This window comes from Periophthalmus magnuspinnatus, chromosome 13 (genome assembly GCF_009829125.3).
Source record: "Periophthalmus magnuspinnatus isolate fPerMag1 chromosome 13, fPerMag1.2.pri, whole genome shotgun sequence".
NCBI lineage: Eukaryota > Metazoa > Chordata > Actinopteri > Gobiiformes > Gobiidae > Periophthalmus > Periophthalmus magnuspinnatus.
Genome location: NC_047138.1, coordinates 4,114,045 through 4,136,742, shown reverse-complemented (window position 1 = coordinate 4,136,742; position 22,698 = coordinate 4,114,045). Strand labels below are relative to the sequence as shown.

The window sequence follows — 22,698 nt, the reverse complement described above, 5'->3', positions numbered from 1 at the left end:
TCTCTTCATTCCTCTATATCCTCTCTCTTTGCCTCTCTTCCACCTTTTCTCTTACCCCTCTCTCATCTTACACTCCAGCCCCTTTTCCCTTCTCTCTTTCTCTTTCTCTACCAGTTTCATCTATTCTCTTCTATCCTCTATCCACCCCTTCTTTCCTCGCTTTCTCCACCACTTTCTCTCTTCACCTCACTTTCTATTACAACTCTCTTTTCTCCTCCCCTGCTTCCCTTTCTCTCTCCTCTCTTTGATCCTTTTTCCACTTCTTCTTTGCACTCTCCACCTCTCTCTCTGTTCTCTGTTCTCCCTCCTTCCCTCTCTTTCATATCTCTCTCCCACTTTCCTCTTACCCCTCTCTCATCTTACACTCCAGCTCCTTTTCCCCTCTCTCTTTCTTTCTCTCTCTCTACCGGTCTCATCTATTCCCTTCTATCCTCAGTTACTTCTTCCCGCCCTTTCTTTCCACGCTCTCCCCACCACTTTCTGGTGTCTCCCCTCTCTTTCTATTACAACCCTCTCTCTTTTCTCCTCCCCTGCTTCCCTTTCTCTCTCCTTTCATTGATCCTTTTTTGCACCTCTTCTTTGCACTCTCCACCTCTCTCTCTGTTCTCTATTCTCCCTCCTTTCCTCTCTCTCCTCTCCCATTTTCTCTTTTCCTTTCCTCTTTTCTGCTTTCACCTCTCCTCTTTCCCTTCTTTCCGTCCACCTCTTCTTAGCACTCTCCACCTCTCTCTCTGCTCTCTGTTCTCCCTCCTTTCCTCTCTCTCTCACTTTCTCTTTTCCTTCCCTCTCTTCTGCTTTCACCCTCCCCACTCTTCTCCTCTTTCCCTTCTCTCTCTCTCCTCTCTGTGTTCTTTTCAGTCCAGCCCAGTTTGAAGAGGGTGTTATTTGGCATCAGTAGGTGTTGGGTTTTAATCCCAAACACTCATCTGCTTCTTTCTTTAGCACAAACGACATCGGTTTGCGCTTCGATTGTGCACATTTTCCCAAACCGATACTGATATCTGACATTTACACGTCCGAAAGAGCCGATATATCCAGGCAGTATAAGTGAATGTTTTGCGGTAACGTTGCAGAAAAAGACTGAACCGAGTATCTGGTGTTAAATAGTTACTTTCTTCATTTTACAAACCACATTGAGGCGCAGTTTCAAATGGCTCCTGTACTGGATAGTGACTGAAATTACAGTGTAGAGAAGAAGGACGCAGGAGGAGGCGTATCATTAGTGGAGCGGGAGTACAAGACTTAGAGATGCAGTGTCACTCTAGAGAAGGTTATCCAAGAGAAAAGGACATGACTGGATACACTCAGCTCACTATCGGCCATAATGGGAAAGGCTAGTTTAGTGTGTGCGTGTGTGTGTGCGCGCGTACGTGTGCATTACTGTGCTAAACGGGCCTCAAGCCAAACTCAGTGACAATGTTTTTAGCCATTTGCCCCTTCCCCAGACCTCAAAGTGTCATAAGTGAGAAGAGATAGAGTGTAGAATCCATGCTATTTCATGGGTCAGCCTCAGCCAGGGACATAATCGAGACATGTCCAGTAACCACGGCCTTTCAGTTTCACTCAACGCATAAAAAAGCAACTACGAGAAACAGAAAATGTGTTATTATTATTTTTATATTAACGATTGTTCGCATTTGCACCTCAAAACTTGGATTTTCTTTAAAGATTTGCTTGATAGTTCGATATTTGTCGCTCAGTCATCCAGTTTTCAGCTCAGTCAATGGCTTAAACACTCAACTTAAACACTTGGATGCACTGATGTAAAGGTACGTGTAGTAGTAATAGTAGTAGTAGTAGTAGTAGTAGTAGTAGTAGTTAACCTTGCTGCATCATTTATTATCTGATGAACCCCTTGACCTCAAACCGCATGGATCAGTGCTCTATAATGGACTCATTTGTATCGAAAAAGTGAAGATTTTGCTGAATGCGCTACGTCCTGTCGCCATATCTAACCCAGTCACGCTCAGACGCAGCAGCAGCATCAACAAATTGCGTGAATTATATAGAAGGCATTTGCCAAGTGAATGTCTCAGCTTTTCAAAGGTCACCGCTCTGCACAAAGCTCTCAATTATCTACTATGGAAAAACGGAATATTATCAATCTTATGTACGCAGCAATTTTGCATCTGAAAGACAAACTTGTTTACCATAATTGGAAAGCGCAAATAGTGGTATGTTTATTACAATAATGCATTTGTTATTTCATTTTCCCAAGCAGTGGAGTTTCTGATGTTAAAATGCATACATCGAGGAGCAATGGAGGAGTGTAAAATATAACTTGCTCATAGTTGAACCGATAACCTTTTTCTGTGACTTCCTGTTACTTTAAAGAACGAAAGCCCAGAGAAAAGTTTGTCCTCTGCATTTGACTCAAACTGACAGAAGCAGTGGGTGACTGTAGTGCAAGGCTCCGAGACTGTTCCCAGATCTTGAGTCAGGATATAGCTGGAGGATTAGTCTGCACGAGCTAAATTGGTGCGGCCAAACCTGACACAAGGAGAGCGAGACTAGGATGCAAGGAACTAGAGCTGGGAGAAATTGTCAAAAACGATTGTGGATGTTTTGAAAATTCAACAGATGCGTGGGGAAATATGTGTTTAAATGTAAAGCTTGAGGTTTAAGTATGAGATGAATCACTGTAAAATGACCTACAATGTACACATTTTCAAAATTATAAACGATATAAACGATATTCCCAGTATTCACCTTTTGCATATGGACTGTCTGGCCAAAAAAAAAAAAGTCACCACCTGGATTTAACAAAGCAAATAGGTCTGAGCCTCCTGCAGTTGGTCCGGTCTAGGTTCAGCAACAGTCTGTGCTCAAACCTGAATATACTGAATGACCAGGTTATTCCATCAATTTCCATCGATTTTTTCTTCCCTGATGGCACGGGCGTATTCCAAGACGTCAATGCCAGGATTCATCGGGCTCAAATTGGTTCAGGGAGCATGAGACGTCATTTTCACACATGGATTGTCCACCACAGAGTCCAGACCTTAACCCCATTGAGAATCTTTGGGATGTGCTGGAGAAGCTTTGTGCAGTGTCAGACTCCACCATCATCAATGTGAGATCTTGATGGAACTTCTGTCACATTGCAGAAGCGAAATCGAAACAACGCCACAGCGAATGAACGACATCATCAAAGCTAAAGATGGTTCAATAAAATATTAGAGTGTGTGACCTTTTTGTTTGGCCACGCAGTGTAGTTTTAGTTCATTTACTCGTCACAATTTTGCAAAACGAGCTCTACTCTCATCTTTACCTTATACCTATGCATTTCAAAACCATTTTGTTAAACGAGAACCACATAGAAGCAGCCACATGTGTTGTTAGATAAGAACTATGGAGAAACAACTGCCTGCTTATCCCAGTTTTTTTCTGTCATGGAGCAACAGCAAAGAGAGAAGGGACACTTGATGGAAATGAATCTTGTGACGTTGCAGAAGCGAAATCGAATCAATGCCTCAAAGCTAAAGGAGGTCCAACCAAATATTACAGTGTGTGACCTTTTTTTTTGGTGTATTAATTAATTATTAATTTGATATTTTGTCCACCTATACAATCCACCGCGCTTTGTAGGTGGCTAATTTCTCCCTGATATCACCAGTTTTATCTGTACAAACTCAAACCAAGTGAACTCTGTGAAGACATTTAACACATTGGCGTGGGATGGATGCCATACTCAGAGATGGGAATAGTTTAAGAATATATTGAAGCGGTTTCTTGCTCTTATCCTTGAGGTATTTCATAAAACTGGGGAGAGAAATCTGATTTCAACAAGGCAAAACAAAGCACCAAAACATCTTGCCATTGCGCAGTGATGATTGGTTATTGCCCGTAGCGTCAGCAAACACAGAAACATATCATGTGCTTCGATACCTCAGGGGTAGCAAGCCTCCACTTTCCAGCTCGAACTCTAGATGAGTGCTGTGTTATCAGGACCGGCACAATTCACAACCTAGGCATTCTGTCACTCTCGTGGTAACAAGATAAATGCTTGTTACCCTCTTAAAGCGCCAAGATAAAACTTCCCCTCCTAGTATCAGAGCCACATTCTCAGGGCGCCTTGTGTTCCTAAAAAAACACTCAAAAACCTCTGGAGTTTGCAGATCTTGTGGTTGGTAGCCATATTTAATTCATGAAGAAAAACATGAGTCAGAAAGCGAGACCTTAGTTACTCTTTGTAATGTATTCGCTGTGTGTTCTTCACCTAAACGGGAGGTTTTTGTTCCTTGTTCTAACACTGGGATGCTTGTCACGTCAGTCTGCCCTTTGCTTAGACCATCACTGTCAACACTACAGTCCTGTGTGGCTCTGGTTTCTGACGGACGCCTTTGCATCTCCACACTTGGCTGCAGACGCTTCAAACCCCGGTGACGAACAACTGTCACATGCCTTTAAGGTCAGATAGAGGAGGAATTGATCTAGAAAGTTATTTTCCAAGAGGAACTTTAACAATTTTAAGTGGTCACAGTGGTTCTATAGGTTAATTGCTCTAAAGTCTTGTAATTTTTCAACCATAACTCTTTATAAATTAGTTAATATCGACAATTATGCAGGAGACGGTGTTGCTTTTTGGGGATCTGGCTGTAAAAAAACAACTTTTATTAACTTCTGATGAGGATTCTCAACGTTTTTGTCTCCATGAAGATATATTTGATCTGTCTATCCACCCTCTCAACGTGCAAATACTCGTTTTTTTTTGCCGATTCATTTGTTTCTCCACAGAATCTGTAACTTGGCCTGACCAGTTTGACTCCATGAAGATAGATAACTTCATCACATCCTATGAACATCTTAGACAAAACAATATCTCCACAGAGACAAGTAGGAGGCAGACGCAGCACTGGAAATGTTGCATAATGCTGTTAATTAAAGCAGCACAAAATCATTTCCAAATAAAGATTTATTTTATTGAACGCTGCAAGAAAAAAACCTAATAATAAAGCTTTTTCCCACAAAGTTATTTCCTCCTAAATGACGATTCATTGAGTCGGTCGTGTCCTAAGCCAGTGTGTACTGCAGGTCCCATAAAGACGCTCTCAAATCAATATGTGAATCACTGCACACTGGGAGGCAAATGATCCACTATTATTACATCAGAAGGGAAAAGCCAAACACAAGGGAAGATGTGTGTGTCGCCGAGTGAATACATCGTTGTTTCTTGAAAGCGAGAGTATAAGCTGCATATTTCCTCGTGCAGCAGTTGGTTTGATGAAAGTATCTGTATCTAATTTTTACCCGTGTAGTTGAGCAATATTTGTTTTGCGGCAGTACAGATATATTACAAAAGCAGCTCTTAGGGACAAAATAACTCAGCTGTGTGTCGACTGTATTTATAAAGCACATCTGAGAACGAGGAAGGGCACTGTTAGCATGATAGTTGCAGCTTTACCGTGACGATTCTGGTCTCTTAAAGTTGCGAAAAGCGCTTATAAACTCATAACAGTGAATAATTTGAATGCGTTTAGAAAGTGAAGAATAACCATGACCTGCTGCAAAGTGTTTCAAATGAATTAATCCACCATGCATCACTTTTTCTCCTCTCTCTTTGTCAGTTCTCTCTTCTTTCTCTCCTCTTTCTCTGTGAATTCGTTAAGTGGATGACCAGACCTCCCTGTTGCCACTAAAACGGGACCTGTGCTGTTAAACCAATGCAGTCGAGGCAAATAAGCCCCGGATCTACTCTAGGTCATGTCCCAAGTGTCGTTATTAGTCCTGATCCTCATCTTAGGTCCACAAGATATTAATATCAGTATCATTAGGTGGGAGGTTATCTTTATATTATGCAATGAAATGGATTGAAAGATTACCGTTGCGTGGCTCATAAGATTCATTTTCTCCTTTGCAGTGACAATCCTAGGTCTTTTACGGCCGAAGCAAACGTCTACATATCAGATTATTGACGATCTGACCTTTTCACACACAAAGTTCAAGTGGTGTGTGTCAGCAGGTGCTAATTACACCAGATGCCCAACATTGGCATATTGACAAATTGTTGCAATTTAAGAGACACAATGAAAACAGCAGGATTATGGGAGCGGCCTACAACTGCAACTACAACCCTATTGTCTTGTGCGTGAACATGGATAAGTAATACACAAGGATTTTCAACTGGTCATTTTGCAATTCTGTACAAATGATTCTAAATATATTCCAAATCTTAATATTTCTGTTTTGTTGCAGGTGCTGAGCAGCAGTTGAGGATGGCAGGAGATTCTCGAGTCCTCATGGACCACAACATGGAGATAGGAGTCACACCTGCACAGGTAAAGTGTGACTCCGGACTCATTTTGTCCTGTGTATTCGTACATTCAGACACACTTGAGTAACGCTTCATTATCAGGCTGTCTACATCTGCAAAACTCGAAATGCTCTGTTCACATTTTTGCATTTCCTGAACATGACATCACCAGGTGGGACAGAGTGTTTTGTTTGAGAGAAAAACACAGCGTAAATCTGCAGGGTTTGTGCGTTAAACATGTGTGAATGAAACAAAACACAACTCCAGGTATATTTGTGATGAGGAAACGACATTATAACGTGGATCAGAAAATATAATATGGGCCCTTTAAAAATAGTATGACAATTTCATCAAGGAAGCAACATAACCTCAAAAAGTCCTGAAGTAAAACACTGGTAAGATGAAACTATTACAAAGAAGCAGAGCCTATTACTACATTATTTATTTACCTTAAGATGCAGAATACATCTCATCTACATGACTTCACATGTATGTTGTGTGTTTGTACTTATCAACATTTAATGAAGGCTACAGTACGATGTTTTATGCATGTCTGTGTAGTGCATATGTACACTCATGGCTTTTCCCCCTTAAGCAAGGTCTTGAAATCCATGTATTTCCAGTCACTGATTCCCCACATGTATCTTTAGTTACATTAGTTATATTTAGTAGACATCACTATAGGTATCCACATTTTTACAGGGTTTACGCAGTGTTAGCTATTACAGATTTGTGCAACGACGTCTCAGATAAACCCAAATATGCTTCAAATACGAAACATACAGAATGTCTTTAAAAGGCTGATGAGGCTTATGCACTGATACAGAAAGTCTAAAAATGGTTGTATCCAATTTGCCTGTCAACTAAGTGCAGAGGACAAATGGGTCTTTTATCTCACTTTAGTTTGATAAGTGCGGGACAAGCCATTTAAGGATGGTACCCAGCTGAAACTGATATCTGTCTAGACCCGCGGGGCTGATTGGAGCTTACGCTGTGTCCATTTGAGCCGTACAAAGACAGGGAACCTCAACGAGATAAAACACCCAGCACTTACCTCGGCCATGCGGAGTGGACTAATGAATTTGTTTATGGTCCATTGCACTGGAGGAAAACATTGACAGTACGAAGACCAAAGCGCGGTGACACGGCTTGTGACGACTTCATGTATCACTCAATTAGCTCAACGTAAATGTGAGGAAATGGATGGGAAAGTCTATGCGTTCTTCTATTGTCCACCACTAATTAACAGCACTTCAAACGTCACCTTCTACCGTGATATTTGGAATCAATTTGGCTGTATTTGGTTTAAAAGTTTACTCTAGTGTTAATGAGGAAGGGTTTATTTCATGTCACTGATTGTGATTCTAATCAATACAACTGATTTTCAATATTTCTTCGCCGGAAATATACCCTGAAAGACGCCCCCTCTCAAATCGATACTGGTTACGTCAATAAAGCCAGGCAGTACTAGCTAAACCACTTTTAAGAATGAAGAATAGTAGCATTTGTGACTTTTCATTGAAACGTACAGCACATTAGACAAGCAGCTGCAGTCATGAGGACAATAGTGTTTGTCCTTCACATAAAACGACACAGCATTACTCCAGGCACAATAGGTACGTCTCTTAGTGACACACATGACTAGTTGCACACAGGTGTCCTATTAGCCAAACAATCATCTGTTCTCATGCTTTAACACAATGAAACTCCAAAAGCTGAGTGTCAATTCACTGACAACACGCCCTTGGTTTGCCATCAAGGTGCCTTGGCACGTTTGTCCTTTGTGTTGTCCTTGCACCTGTCACTAGAAAAACTCAGGAAACCAAGTCACGCAGGTAATTTAAAGGAAATTCACTTATGTTTTTTTTAGAGAAAGTTGATCCGGATTGCGCAGACTTAATTTAGTGATTGATTTAGTCGTCTATATTGAGGGAGGATGGATGAGGGTAGAGTTGCCAAAGTGCGATAGAGGGAGGGGACATGAGGACAAAAGGGACAGTGCTCTGGAGCACGGCCAACAGTGACAGACCTGCTGCCCTTGTGTCCTTGTATATCAAACACACCAGTGCAACGGTGCTCACTCTTTTTATTCAGGAGGCATTTTGAAGGCTTTATTTTTAACGATTTATCTTTAAAACTCATGAGGGACTTGCATATTCTTCCCAAGACCATACGCAGTAGGCTAATTCCTTTGGTAGTCCTGACTCCTGACCAAAAGTATTGAAAAAGGGTCTTGTCTCTGCTCTTCAGGACGTCTGGGTCTCAAGCAGATGCCACATTTCTTTACAATTTTCCAAAAACACAAACATTCTAGAAGACCATGTTACGATCAATAATCTAATTTGTATATGGATTGTTTATTAAGAATGATTCAGGCTCGGTAACTACTTGATTCAAGGGTTAGGAGCTAGAATTTGGTTTGAACTGAATGAAATAAATCTTTTCTCGTGTTTAATTAAGGCTATAGTGTCGCTATTATAAAGAGTGACCATCTAATCAGTCTGTTTACCACTATAATCTTTACTACACTACTTTGTTTTTCCTGACAGGTGAAGAAACTACCCAAACACTTACGAGAGCCTCAGATCCCGACGGACCGCACTCACCTGATCACAGACCCCGCCAAGAAACCACGGCAACGCTACGTCCAGAAAGATGGAAAGTGCAACGTCCACCATGGCAACGTCCAAGAGACTTACCGGTACCTCAGCGACCTGTTCACTACGCTCGTGGACTTACGCTGGCGACTTAGTTTCTTCATTTTTACGCTGGTCTATGTCGTCAACTGGCTTTTCTTCGGCTTCCTGTGGTGGCTGATTGCGCTTATTCGTGGGGACTTGTTACACGCCGGCGAGGAGGACTGGACCCCTTGCGTGGAGAACCTCAACAGTTTTGTCTCTGCGTTCTTGTTCTCCATCGAAACAGAGACGACCATTGGGTACGGGTATCGGGTAATCACGGAAAAATGCCCCGAAGGTATCATTTTGCTTTTAGTGCAGGCCATTTTGGGATCCATCGTGAACGCCATGATGGTGGGCTGCATGTTTGTCAAAATATCCCAGCCAAAGAACCGCGCAGAAACTCTAATGTTCTCGCACAATGCTGTTATATCCGTACGGGACAATAAGATGTGCCTGATGTTCCGGGTGGGAGATCTGAGGAATTCCCATATCGTAGAGGCGTCGATCCGGGCGAAGCTGATCCGATCTCAGCAAACTAAAGAAGGAGAGTTCATTCCGCTGAACCAGACCGATATTAACATTGGATTTGACACCGGGGATGATCGGCTATTCTTGGTGTCTCCGCTCATCATATCCCACGAGATCAACGAGAAGAGCCCGTTTTGGGAGCTGTCCATGGCTCAGATGGAGAAGGAGGAGTTTGAGATCGTGGTCATCCTGGAAGGAATGGTGGAAGCGACGGGTACGTACATTTTTGTAGCTGTGAAAGTTTGGTCATTGTGCTTTCTAGCCACGCATTTGTCTGTCTACTTTTTAATTCAAATGACGACTGGTCTAGAACTAGATCGTAAAGTGCATCAAACTGTCGTTCCTTGGGATAGCTGCCAGTTTGTAGCACGTACCTCTCTCAAATGTGCAAGTCATATTCTCCTGCATTTTATTTTATTTTTTTTACCTTAGATACAAGAGTTTACAACGTCAATTCCGTGTTGTTTTGTTTTTTCCTTGTAAGCTGCCATGTTTGTTTTGACCCAAACCGACTATGCATTTCCCTAATTGCTCCGCTTGTCAATCACATCCATCGTAAATCGGGAAGACAGGATTTAGTTCCAGACCCACACGTTTTGTAGAAGTGTGTTTTTTGATTCGGAATGTGAGGTCAAAAATTATATGGCAATTGTTAAAATACCACATCTTTAAAGGGGTGTTGATAAATTACTGCATAATTTCGTGTTGGGCTCGGAAAACCTTTACAGACTTGAAAGTAGCTGAGGAATATTTTTAAATGGATTAAGAAAAATAGATGCACAAACTGTTACATAAACAGAGGAGAAATGTGCATTGAATCCTGTGAATCACTTTGTACATCATGTATAATTGAAGGGCGATAAATATGAGATGGACAAACAGGAAATGTGCGGAAGTGTTTGCCTGAATGGAAAGAAAGAACTTGTTGATAAAAGTACACCACTTTAAGAGTTTGGTGAGTCTCTGAGAGCGACACTGTAAATTATATTGTTATTGTATTGAGACAATGGCCTCTTTTTGACACAGTTTATATGGCAGATTATTTAACTTAAACACTGGGTTATTAATTTCCAATGTTTTTCCCCCTTCACATTTCCAATAATCAATTTCATAATGCTGGAGTGGTGAAGTGTCTCGCTGCTACATTTGAGAGTGATTCGTCGTACTCGCATGCAGCCCACATCCACACTGTTGCCATTCCAAGGTTACGTCTTTGATATTGTTTATTTCGAAATGGATGGATGTGGAGCTACCCTCTTCATCTGTGTTTTGAGTACATGACAGATGGTCCTGAAAAGTGCCGAAGGCTGGTTACATTTATCATGCACACACGGACGGACAATTATTTATCTAGATATGGCCAGAAATCTATTTGGTTTTCTATTACAAAGGGTTTTGAAGAGTGTGTTTTGTAAGTAAACTAAAGCGTTTTATATTGTAATATAATGTTTATAGTGTAAGCTCCTGTTAAGAAAAGAAGAAAAGTGTGATTGAAGTGCAAATTATCTCAAAACATATTCTTACATACCTAGAGCTTTTAAAGGTACAGTATGTTATTTTCTGGAGATGGCACCTCACCTGCTTGATTCCATAGAAGGTTAAAATCTAACTTTGGAACATTCTCCATGGAGATTTTTTTTATTTTATGGCATGTGGAAAATTATAGCCAAAGGAACAACATTAAAATGGAAACAAGCAGGAAGAGGGACTCCTCCAGGCCAAATAAAAGTCAGATTTGTGGAGCTCCGAGCCTGCTCAGAGTAAGGACGCATTTTATTTATCTGTTTTTGTCCTTAGAACCAAAATGAAAAGAAAACGTGCTTTTATTTGTGTTTTTTAGGCCACAAATGACATACTGTGGCTTTAAGTAATAGTTTGAAATTGTCTAGACTTTTAAAGTAATTTCAGTAAATATTTTTGACATTGTATTTTTATAGAGCTGTATCTGGTGTTGATTATTACTCTCATCGCACAAATGAAATGTGTTTTATGCTCCATCCCCGTGCTGTGGCACATAGTGAGTCGTTAGAGACCGTCAGGTGTGCTACATAAGGCATTTCATAAACTGTCAATAATGTAGAGCCTTGAGCAAACTTCTCAATCAGAGGAAATGGTGATGAAAAGAAACGCACCTGCCTCCTTTCCCAAAGAAACAGACACAGGGCCGGTTCTACGCATTTAGTGGCTCTAAACAGGAAACAAGGCTGTGGCCCCCTAATGGATACAGGGTTTTAAAAAGGCAAGACACGGCAGGTGAATAGGAAAAAATCTAGAGGTTCCAAGTTGAAACTTCTGCTGCAGTTTACACACACATGAACACAAAAAAAAAATTATTTCAAATTTTTCGTCTTGTGATGTTTTTTATTGCCTGGCAAATCCAGACTGATGTCTGTCTGTCTTTTTTATACAGACTGATCAGATTGATCAGTCTGATCCCCACGTCCTCTGTTGCGTCTCAAGCCCCGTCAAACCTGATCGTGCAATCAGGGTTTTTTTTGTTTTCTTTTTTTCCAATGACACATGTGAAACAAAGGAGCTCATTGATCACCTACAATTTATAAATAAAATAAATTTTATCTCACCTTAGATTTACATAGTTTAGTGCTCCCATTGCTTCTGCAGAAATCTGCAATGTTTTTCAGCCCCTTGTGATTGTTTCCGATACAGACAGACCATGCATGTCCCCGATCATCCACCTGTCAATCACACCCATTTGAAAACAGATTCACCTGTGACCAGACTCATATCTTCTTAAAGTATTAAAGAAGTGTGTATTCTGGATCCCAGGCAAATGTTGTTGTTTTTTTATTTTAAAGGCATTTTAGGTGTAAAAATGCCAAAAAAAAAATGCCAAAAAAAAAAAAATTGCAAAAAAACAACAACAAACAAACATTAAAGAGCTGGGTTGTGTCTTGTGTTTTTTTTTGTTTTTTTTTTGGGGGGGGGGATATACAGTGGGAATTTGGGATATTTTATTTAGTATTTGACTGAACTAGATCTGACTGAAAATGTGCCTAAAAATACAAATTTTGCCTCATTTTAAATGAATAAACTTGAATAAATCAGACATATATAAAAAATATCTTCTGTACGTTTCATCAAACTCTCGTTGAACACTAGAGTGCAGACTTTGTTGTGTAAGTGCTACTTTAAGAAGGGATCCTAATGTCCCATGGGGAGAAAATGCATTTTGAGAAAACCTTTGAAAAAAAGCCTTTGAAGTTAAGATGTATGGATGTAAGATGATTAAATTAAATATTAAAACATCTTTCAGTGTAGAGTGGAGAATTTTGATGTTTCCACATGAAAGCTTATACGCTAGAAAACTGAACTGACCAGAGGTTGTAGTGTCTTCTCTTAAAAAAAAAAAAAAAGTCTATCTACCATTCATAATAAAATAAAGACAAAGTGACTAGATAAAGAAATGGATGGTCGTGTAAGAAAAGCATATTGTATTAATCAGAAACCAAAACATTACATCTTTGAGGGTTAGCTCTAGCTATGTCCAGGGGCAGAGTGGGGCTCTGAAATCTCTTCCATCTACACCCATCACCAAGGAAGTGGGACAGACCTGGCAGACTCAAGTGTATCATGAGGGTTTGTTGGAATCGTTAACTCACACCTCGGGGAGCACTTCTCCCAGATCCCAGGGGACACCGGTAGTAATCGATGCCGTCAGGCCGAAAAAAAACAGTTCTATTGAGCTTTATTGGCTTGTGACACTCCTGAGGCAGCAGATGGGTACCTGCTGGCCAAGAGTTTGCTTGCCTTTGCAAAATCGCGTGATGGTCGGGAACAATGCCTCTGGATTGGCAAACTGAGGTGGTGTTTAAGATGGTGGACCATAGGGTGTGTTCCAACTACGGGGATATCACACTCCCCAGCCTAAGGTCTATTCCAGGATACTGAAGAGGAAAATCTGACCAATGATCAAACCTCAGACTCAGGAGAAGCAGTGTAGGTTTTCGTCCCGGTTGAGGAACACTGGAACATCTCCGTACTCACCATCGGCTGCTTGTCCAACTAGTCCACATGTGCTTTGTGGATCTGGAGAAGGCATTCAGTCGTTTCTCTCACGCTGTCCTGTGGGGGATGCTCTTAGACTATGGGTTCCACGGCCCTTACCTAAGGGCTGTCTCGCCCTTGTATGACTGGAGCAGGAGCATTGTGGTAATAAGTCAGACCTGTTCCCAGTGCATGTTGGACTCCACCAGGGTTGTCCTTTGTCACCGGTTCGGGGACTACAGGATCAAATTTTTGCTGTTTGCAGATGATGTTGTCCTGATGGCTTCACCGAGCCAGGACCTGCAGCAGGCACTGGAACGGTTTGCAGCCGAGTGTGAAGCGGCTGGGATGAGAATCAGCTCCTCCAAATCTGAGGCCATGGTTCTCGACCGGAAAAAGGCCCTTTCCAGGGGGGTGGAGAGTCCCTACCTCAAGTGGAGGAGTTCAAGTATCTCGGTCTTGTTCATGAGCGAGGGAAGGAGTGTGAGATTGGCAGGTGGATCGGTGCTGTGGTATAGAAGGAGCTGAGTCAAAAGGCAAAGCTCACGATTGACAGGTCAGTCTGTGCTCAAACCTCACCTATGGATACAAGAGGGCAAAATGGGTTTCTTTCAAGGTGTGCTCCCTTAGAGATAGAGTGAGGAGCTTTAAGTAGAGCCCCTTCTTCTCCACGTCAAGAGGAGCCAACTGAGGTGGCTCGGGCATCTGTTCCAGATTTCTCCCTGAGAAGGTGTTCCGGGCATGTCCCACCAGGGGAGGCCCCGGGAGAGACCCAGGCCTTGAGGTCCCACCAGAGGAGCTGGAGGAAATGTCTGGGGGAAGTTTGGGAATCTCTTCTTAAACTGCTTTATTTCAAGTAAAATGTTCCATTCAATGCATAAATTACGAGTTAATGCATTGTCATTTTAAAATCTTTTCACAATAAGGCCCATTCTGCAGTGTGTAAAAGCAGATTGTTTTATTTGGAAAGGGCCACTCTAAAGGTTTGGCTGATGTTAGCAGCACCTTGACATAACTGAATGTGCTGAAGGAACTTTCCAAAGGTTTTGGCCTACAAGGGAATAAACACACAACTTGGCAACGCTTTGCGGCCCACGATGCAGCTCCTCTCGCATGGTTCCTGTCTGGCATTAATAAACAAGCCTCAACACCGGCCCACATATCCTGTCGGCCTACCGGGAAATCTCCCATGTTTCCGATTGCCACTCCACCACTGGCTATAACTCATACCCTCACCTGACATGACATTATTAGTAAAAATAATAAAACTTATTCACCTGTAACCAGAAGAAGTTACTTTAATATAAACAGGCAGGTCTGGAAAATCAAAGAACAATGACAGCATAATGTGCAAAGGTTATTTATTTAGAGAATCACGTTAAAAAGCTTTTTTTCAATGTCACTTACATTTTATGGTGTGGCACAAAAATAAAATAAATTCACAACACACAATAAAGTCAAATAAATTCACAACAAATTAGGATTGAAATACAGAATTTAACTCAATTTAAATCACGCAATCACAATTACTATAAAGGCACAAACCACATAAATAAGGTCAATTCTATATTTGTGCTGTGCAAGACACAATTTAAAGTGCTGTAGTTGTTCTGTAAGGTACAAAGCGTAACTGGATTAAAGTGTGTTAAGTTTTAAATGTTTAAAGCGCACGGTGCTAGGAGGTCTAAAGTGTCTAACTCTAACCCTGAAACAGGACATCCCGCATTGGACTAACCCTCTATTGCACTACTAATCCCGGACCAAGTTATAAACAAACAAAACTACAGTAACAAACCATGTAAAAGTAATAAAACTACAGCAAGTACAAATCTAACAATAAATCTGAAGTTGTATATCAGTGAGGGAGAAATGAGAGCAAAATCCAACACAGCAGAGGCCTTCAACCAGGGACATGGGGACTAGGGGGGGGGTAAAGGGTACTGTTTACCCAGGGCCCAGTGCATGGAGGGGGCCCTCACAAAGTCTGTAATATGCATTTTTACCTAGGGCCCAGATTTACTCCACCCATGACCACAACAACATTAGCAAAGTATTCAAACAGACCTGGCTCCTTTAGCTCCTTTGCGATCGATTCTTTATTTACACGAGATAATTCAATAATCACTAGACTAAAAACCTACGTACTTTGACTGTTAGCTAACACAACTTACGAACTGACGGACTTCCAACACTGCACTACACATTTAGACACAAGCACATCCCGTTACACACCCTTAATCCTGCACTGTTTTTTCTTACTCTATTATTTTCTTTTCCATTATTTGATTTCACTGATACGATTTCCAAATCAGGAGGAAAAAAAAAAAATGACAAAACCAACCAAGCTTCACTAACGTAACCAGGCACCGTTTTTCATGTATGTGAACATTTCTGCTCTATTTCATTTACATTTTATTTTTCCTCCAAAGCACCAGTAGTCATCACGTTTCCTGCTCGCGCTGCTGGACTCTCCGCTCACATATTAAATCACAGTTGGCGTCACAGTACAGTCAGCCGGAGTCCTGCCGGTGTCGTGGCGTCAGTGTCCTTGAACAAAAATGACCAATCCTCACCGTGTTCCCGCGGTTACGAAGCGAAAAGGGTGGATGTTCAACTGGATGGTTTTATATGGTTTATACAAGACGCAGTTTTACGCTTCGTGCGATCTAGAGAAATAAAACGACTTCTTAAACAGTTACCCTACTAAAAGCGCATTATGTCTTTTTTCTGATGCAGTGTCCATCATATTACAAATGTATTACCTTAACTCGACGACTGACATTGCTCTGCTGTTGCTAAAACAATTCATATTTTCACTAGTTGTTCTGTGTTTATATATGACTTAGCATGACGTCGCTTCTTAGAATCCAGAAAACCTTGCATTATTTTGTTGCCCTACAAACAAAACTGCTGAGTGGTTCCTGGAAGTCTCTATATAAAACTTTGTGGCAGGTCAAGTGTGTAGTTGGTTAATAATTAGTCTTTATTTACTCAGTACACTTGGGTTTCACCGACAATGAAGATTTAACAGTCTGCTGAATATTGAACCCGATCTCCGCATTTGCCAATTTGTTTATTTTCTTGCCTTTACTCAAGTCCCACAGCATTAGCATTAGCAATAGGAAAAAATACCATGACACTAGTGGAAAGTGAAACTATATCTGCAGATGCTATCCAATTAATGTCACGCTGGTAAACTGGACTCAAATGCAACAAAAAGAGCAGTCAAACGTCTTAGAAACTACAACAGAACGTGTCCTTTTAACAGGTAATTCAGAATATGGTAAATCGGGCAAATAAACAACAGAGGGAAGAGGTCTTATTTAATATCAACAAAAAATTCATCCAACACTGGAATTCAAAAACAGGCTGGAGAAATAAACTCAGAAACACGTAGCTCAAACAGGGATAAATGCACGTTCAGGATTTCAGAAATGCAACAGGGTATTTCAGACACAGGGCTTGAGAGTTGCTTTTGACTGTTCAACAATCCAGCAAGAACTGACAGAACAGAAGCAGTTTATATAGACGACCCTGGGCTGATTAACAAATGAGATGCAGCTGCAGCGAAAGCAGAGAGGTAACAAAAGAAGGGCCGGAACGGGCTGAAAAATAAAGCCGGACTGAGGAAAAAACATGCAGAACTGTGACAATTAAATCTGCAAAAATAGCTGATATTTAGTGACCAACATTTGTGAGACAGCCTGGACGAACTGAACCGCAACAACAGCAACAATTATTAGCGCAGGGACCTGGTGAGTCATAGCAGGTGACCGTCGTAAAGGCGTGAATGGTAGCAACAGTCAAACAAATAGACCTGCAGGAAAACTCTGACATCTAAACCCTTCCACTGGCTTCGAGCAACACTAAACACAATTATTTTTAAGTTGTTTTTTCCATGTCAGACTTGCCGCCAGCATTTACTATACGTATTCTGACAGATGGAAAAGTTTACTACAGATTTATAACAGCATGTACGTGTATATAGGCAATAAAACCGTTTTGGAGTAAATATTGTCAGGAAGTTCTGCAGTAAAACGTGACCAGAGCTTTCAAAATGGGTCTTCAGGCAGCAATTATTTTCGCAACACAATTTTCTCTGTAAAGAAATATCTTGTCTGCTAATACTGGAGTTTAGACTTCTACAAACATGTTCTGAAATGCATGAGAATTGTGTGTTAGTTTAGCTGATGTGATTTCCGCCTTCTCTCAAATGCACTTTGTGATCTGAATCCTGATTTCATAACAAATCTAATCATAGTAGTACAGTGGGCGACAGAGCTGAATTGGGAGAGCGTTTGTCCACTGATCCCGAGGTTGGCAGATCGAATCTCGCTCTCGGATGAAAGCTGTTGTTGTGTCGTTGGGCAAGACGCTTAACCCGCCTCGTCCCAGTGTCTGTGTAAACTGGTGTTTGTTTTTGAGAGCCTTGAAGGTGGAAAATCGCCATATCGCGCGGGTTACGTTCTAAAAATAACTCACAATACTCGAAATCCGAAGTATTAGCTTTATTTTTACAGTTATTCTCTATGTTTTTGTCTGTAAAACCCCTCACCGCACACTTTATACACTTTTCTCACACAGGGATTAACATTTTCTCACATTTCTCTCTCGTTTAAACTCTCTCAAAGTTCAAACCTTCGTAGGCGTCTTTGTCGGTGCAGAACGTTTCATCGACATTGTGGGTTTTGTTGGGGAGAAAACAAATCGCAAACACACAGCACTTCAGAGTCACACTGCGATCCAACATTTTTGTAAATTTGTCTGAACACATTCTGTACTGGACAGGAGACACGGCACGGAGGAGACTGATGGACAATGGTCTACAGTCCAACAGCCAATCAGGACGCAGAACACAATGGTCTACAGTCCAACAGCCAATCAGGACGCAGAACACAATGCACGCTGTAAAAAAAATATGAAAAATTGCACACAAAAAATCCGCAAAACAGCGAAACCATGAAAGCTGAACAACGATATAATGAGGGACAACTGTAGACAAATTTACCATTTACATGCACAACACAAAACACACAAATCTTTTTCTTCTTCTTCTTTTACGTAACTTTTTTGGGCATCCCCCGCCTGCCTTTCTGCATAGAGATGTCATCACTTCGCCTGAAATGCTCCACAGTATGACATTCAGCACGTCTACCTTTCATTTATTGGATTACGGCTGTTTTTATTGCTCAAAAATATGCACTATTCCTCCTCTCTCCATACTGTGAAACATTAAAAGCGATTCAAAGTTGCCAGACCCACCACCAGGAAAGAAACGTTACAAAGTGCACCTTTAACCACTACTTCAAAATATAAAGGGTAGCTGTCGAAAAAGTACATTTAGTAAGTGTTTATTTCCAAAAGCTGGTCTTAGTCATGGTGTGTCAAAGCTCCAAATCGCACTACAGGCCAAGTGTCTCTAACAGAGCAGCCTGCAGCAGAGTTATAATACGAGTACGAAATAGACTTCTGCAATACAGTGGGAGAAAACAAGCCTATTCACGCTCCTGAGAATAACAACGCTATATGGGAACAGTCCCGGGTCTACAGGGGTGCAAAAGACAACACTGCACCCTCGATTTATCCAGGTAAAATAATGACACTTAATGAACCTCGGTCAGTTTGGTCCGTGCACGAAACGCAACAACTATTCCAATATATTCAGCCGATAACAACACATTCGGCACATTCCTGACACTATTTCCGTACACTATTTTAAACAATATTCAATTCTTGTCACTTGGGATCTATATAGTTGCTAAAATAAACACTTTGCAAGCTAAATGTGGAAACTAGGCCACTCAAAAGCTGAAGAAGAGATGCAAAAGAGAGAGACTTTCTTCACAATGTATTTAGCGTCCGTGAAGACCGTTCGAAGTAGCAAAGCTTTAAATCATTAGTTAGTAGTGCATTCAAAGGAAGCCATGTTACATAATGAAACAGCTGGAGAGACGGTCCGGTGGTGAGTCAGATGTTACTTGTAAAGATGGCACTGACGAGGTTGTGGTTACGAAAGCAGAGCAAAAATACATTGTTATTCTAATAAGGAAGAAGACTGTATGCAAACTAATACAGAAATATCATGTTTTGCAGTTTACATCATTGCATAGTTTGTTCTTAATCTTATACAGGATTATTTCTTGTTGAGAATGACCTAATTCTATCAATTTATGTTTTAAAAAAGCTCAGGATGAAACACGTCGTTCAGTTTGAGTTGGGCTTTACCTAAAAAGTCCAGATAAATCGTTAAGTCGTTGTTTACATTCACATCTATCCCCTGACAGTTAAAGTGAGGGCTGAATGAGTATTTTCAGGCTGTAATGCACAAAACTGTAGCATATATATTAAAAAAAAAACAATTGTAATACATCTTTTGTGCCACAAGCAAACAAAAGCAACTGACAAAACACAATTTATTTTATGTCCGAATGGGAGGAGTGGGAGGAAGTAAATAGTGATGTACAGAAAAAGTGTTGTCTCAGCGTGTTTTGGATGAGAAAGAAACTGCTTTGAACATCTATAAATGATTATTCTATAGGAATCTAGTAGGAATCAAAGTGGGCAGGACAGAAAACTGATTTTTAGTTAATATAAAAATGCAAATCTTTGACAATGAACCCAAGACTTTTCCTGAATAGCTTTTAAAATTAAAGTTAAAATAATACAGTTGTTTTTTGATCATTCTGTTGACAAAAACAGACAAAACAAAACATAATTATGATTTTGAGCATTATAATTATCGTCATGATCTTTGGTTGATTCTAAATTATGCCGCATACAAATGGAAGAAATTATGAACATTTTAATAGTTTTTTTTAGTAGCAGTGTTATGACTGATTATTTTGATGATTACTTTTCTACCAAGAATTTATAATTATTAGCGTGTATTTTGAATTAGGAGGTTAAAAACATGCAAATGAAATACATAGAAGTCATATATTTATTGTATTATTGTGGATTTAATAAGGTGTATTGTTTTTCAAGCAGGGTTTTACAATAACACGCATCGTTCTTTGTGTTTTCTCCGCTGTAGGCATGACCTGTCAGGCCCGCAGCTCGTACCTGGACACGGAGGTGCTGTGGGGGTACCGCTTCACCCCCGTCCTGTCTCTGGAGAACGGCTTCTACGAGGTGGACTACAACAACTTCCACGACGTCTACGAAACCAACACCCCCGCATGCAGCGCCAAGGAGCTAGCCGCTAAGCTACGTGAGGGCCCGCTATTACCTCAGCTATCTCTGCTCAGCCCTGAACCCAAAACACATACATTTGACCCCTTGAATCTGCTGTCCAATCAGGATCCACTAAACCAGGAAGAGGGGAAGGCGGAGACGGAGATCGGGGCGGAGAGAGGGGGTAGCAATGGCTCGGCTGCAGCTTTGGAGCAAGTGTCCGCTCTGCCAGATGGACTGAACAAGTGAGAGACATAAAAAAAACAAACGAGGAAACGCGAGAGACAGAGGACAAAAGGACACTGGACACAGGATACACTGCTTAATTTAATCAGCTTGTTTCATTGCAGTGCTTTGGAAGACATCTTTGTTCTACCCCATGCAATACGCCACACAACTAGCCAATCTATAGTTCTGTAGATTGCTCACACACACTAGCACATACTTAGATATCTACCATATGTACTGTTTAATGAAAGACTGCTGATTCAGATTTTATAATTGCAAAGACCACTTACTGCTAAATCACTCCAAGTTTTATTATGTAAACTTGAGTGGAGACTAGTAGCCATATCTGAGTAATATAAGGACTTACTATCAGTATCGTCTATGTGTTTGGTTCTTTCATTTTTGTATCTCGTTTTGTCTAAATCTCGAAGGGGGCGGTGCCTCTTGTCCCTTGACTTGTGGAAACTCATCTTTTCCTTGATTATACGAAGTACGACATTTTGTTACATGTTTATTGACGATATTTACTCAACTTGAACCACGCTGCTGTCAGAAAACGGATACGAAAGTCAGATTTTTTTTTAAAGATCACGTTATTATGTGTAATGGCCTGTATGTTCGACGTGTTTCTCATGTTTTTCACTTTGTTTTTTTATGTTTTTAGTCTAGTCTTCCACCCGGTTGGCATGTTTGACTGAAAAGATAGAGGTTTATTCTTAATCTTGACTTGGATTTGAAAACATTTATGGATTTGGACAGTGTTGGATGAGACGACCCGATCACGAGCTTCAGTGTTTATGAGTTCGTCAGTGTAATTTTGCATAGAATAATATCGGATGAACTTGGTCATAGGGCTATTTGTTTATATATTTCTGTTTATACCTGCAGCTAGTACACAGATACAAACAGCTGTGTGTCATATTGGCACCTAAAGCACACTTTACTGAGAAAATAATATTCCACAGTGACAAAGCACTGGTCCCCGCTGATGCATGTCACTTCTCATTCAAATGACATTTAAATGCAGATGTTCATATTTTATATATTAAAAAACTACTTGAACTCTTCCTCATTTTTCTACATTGCTCAAAAGAATATTTAATTACAAATGAAACGATATATGTATGTTTTATTGTTATAATTATTATTCAATGTAAGAATTGAAGAAGAATCGCTATTGCCAATAATCAGTCCTGAGATTATTTTATTTTTTGGACTCACAGACGGCATTTTAGGATTTAACAATTACATTTCGGGTTATTTTTTGTTTTGTTTTTCAGATAAAAACAGAAAAACTTGCATGCATGAACCCTTAACGCCCCTATTGCATAAACGTTTTAATACGAGAAGAACAGGGTATTTTTAGGCATGCAGTTATTAATGTAAAATAATCACATATTAAGAAAAACACATTTAACTTACCCAGTTAGTTTGTTTATTTTAATAGTATCATTTGGGAAAAGATGCTTGGCCAATGTTATAATTTCACTGTGCATCTTGCTAAACGATGTGAGAGAGAAAGGTTTTATTACCATTGCTGATGTATGTTTGTTTTTTCGTGTGTTCTCATGGGATTAAACATAATATGTCCAAGAACAACGTGGTCGTGTTAAATGCTGTGAGTTTTGCATGAGCGATGAGTAACTGCGCACGGATCATGTCTTTTAGTCTGAGTCAAGGCAGAGATTAGTGACGCAAACCTGTCATGAGTTTGCCTGGGATCCAAAATACACACTGTCTGTCACCGGTGAATCTCTCCGTTTTCAGATTGCGTGACTGACAGGTGGATTAGCCAATCACGGACAGGCATGATCTGTCCATATTTGAAAA

At 40.6% G+C, this 22,698-nt stretch overlaps 1 protein-coding gene across 1 annotated transcript in view; it reads left to right on the top strand.

Annotated features, from left to right (window-relative positions):
• kcnj5 (potassium inwardly rectifying channel subfamily J member 5) overlaps nucleotides 1-22,460 on the top strand; it is a 29,942-nt gene extending 7,482 nt beyond the window's left edge. Inside the window, exons 2-4 of the mRNA XM_033977605.2 lie at nucleotides 6,196-6,278; nucleotides 8,803-9,676; nucleotides 20,501-22,460. Of these exons, the coding sequence (XP_033833496.1) occupies nucleotides 6,216-6,278; nucleotides 8,803-9,676; nucleotides 20,501-20,889 (1,326 nt within the window). The 5' untranslated portion in view covers nucleotides 6,196-6,215 and the 3' untranslated portion in view covers nucleotides 20,890-22,460. The remainder of the gene's footprint in view (nucleotides 1-6,195; nucleotides 6,279-8,802; nucleotides 9,677-20,500) is intronic.
• The last annotated feature ends 238 nt before the right edge of the window (nucleotides 22,461-22,698 follow it).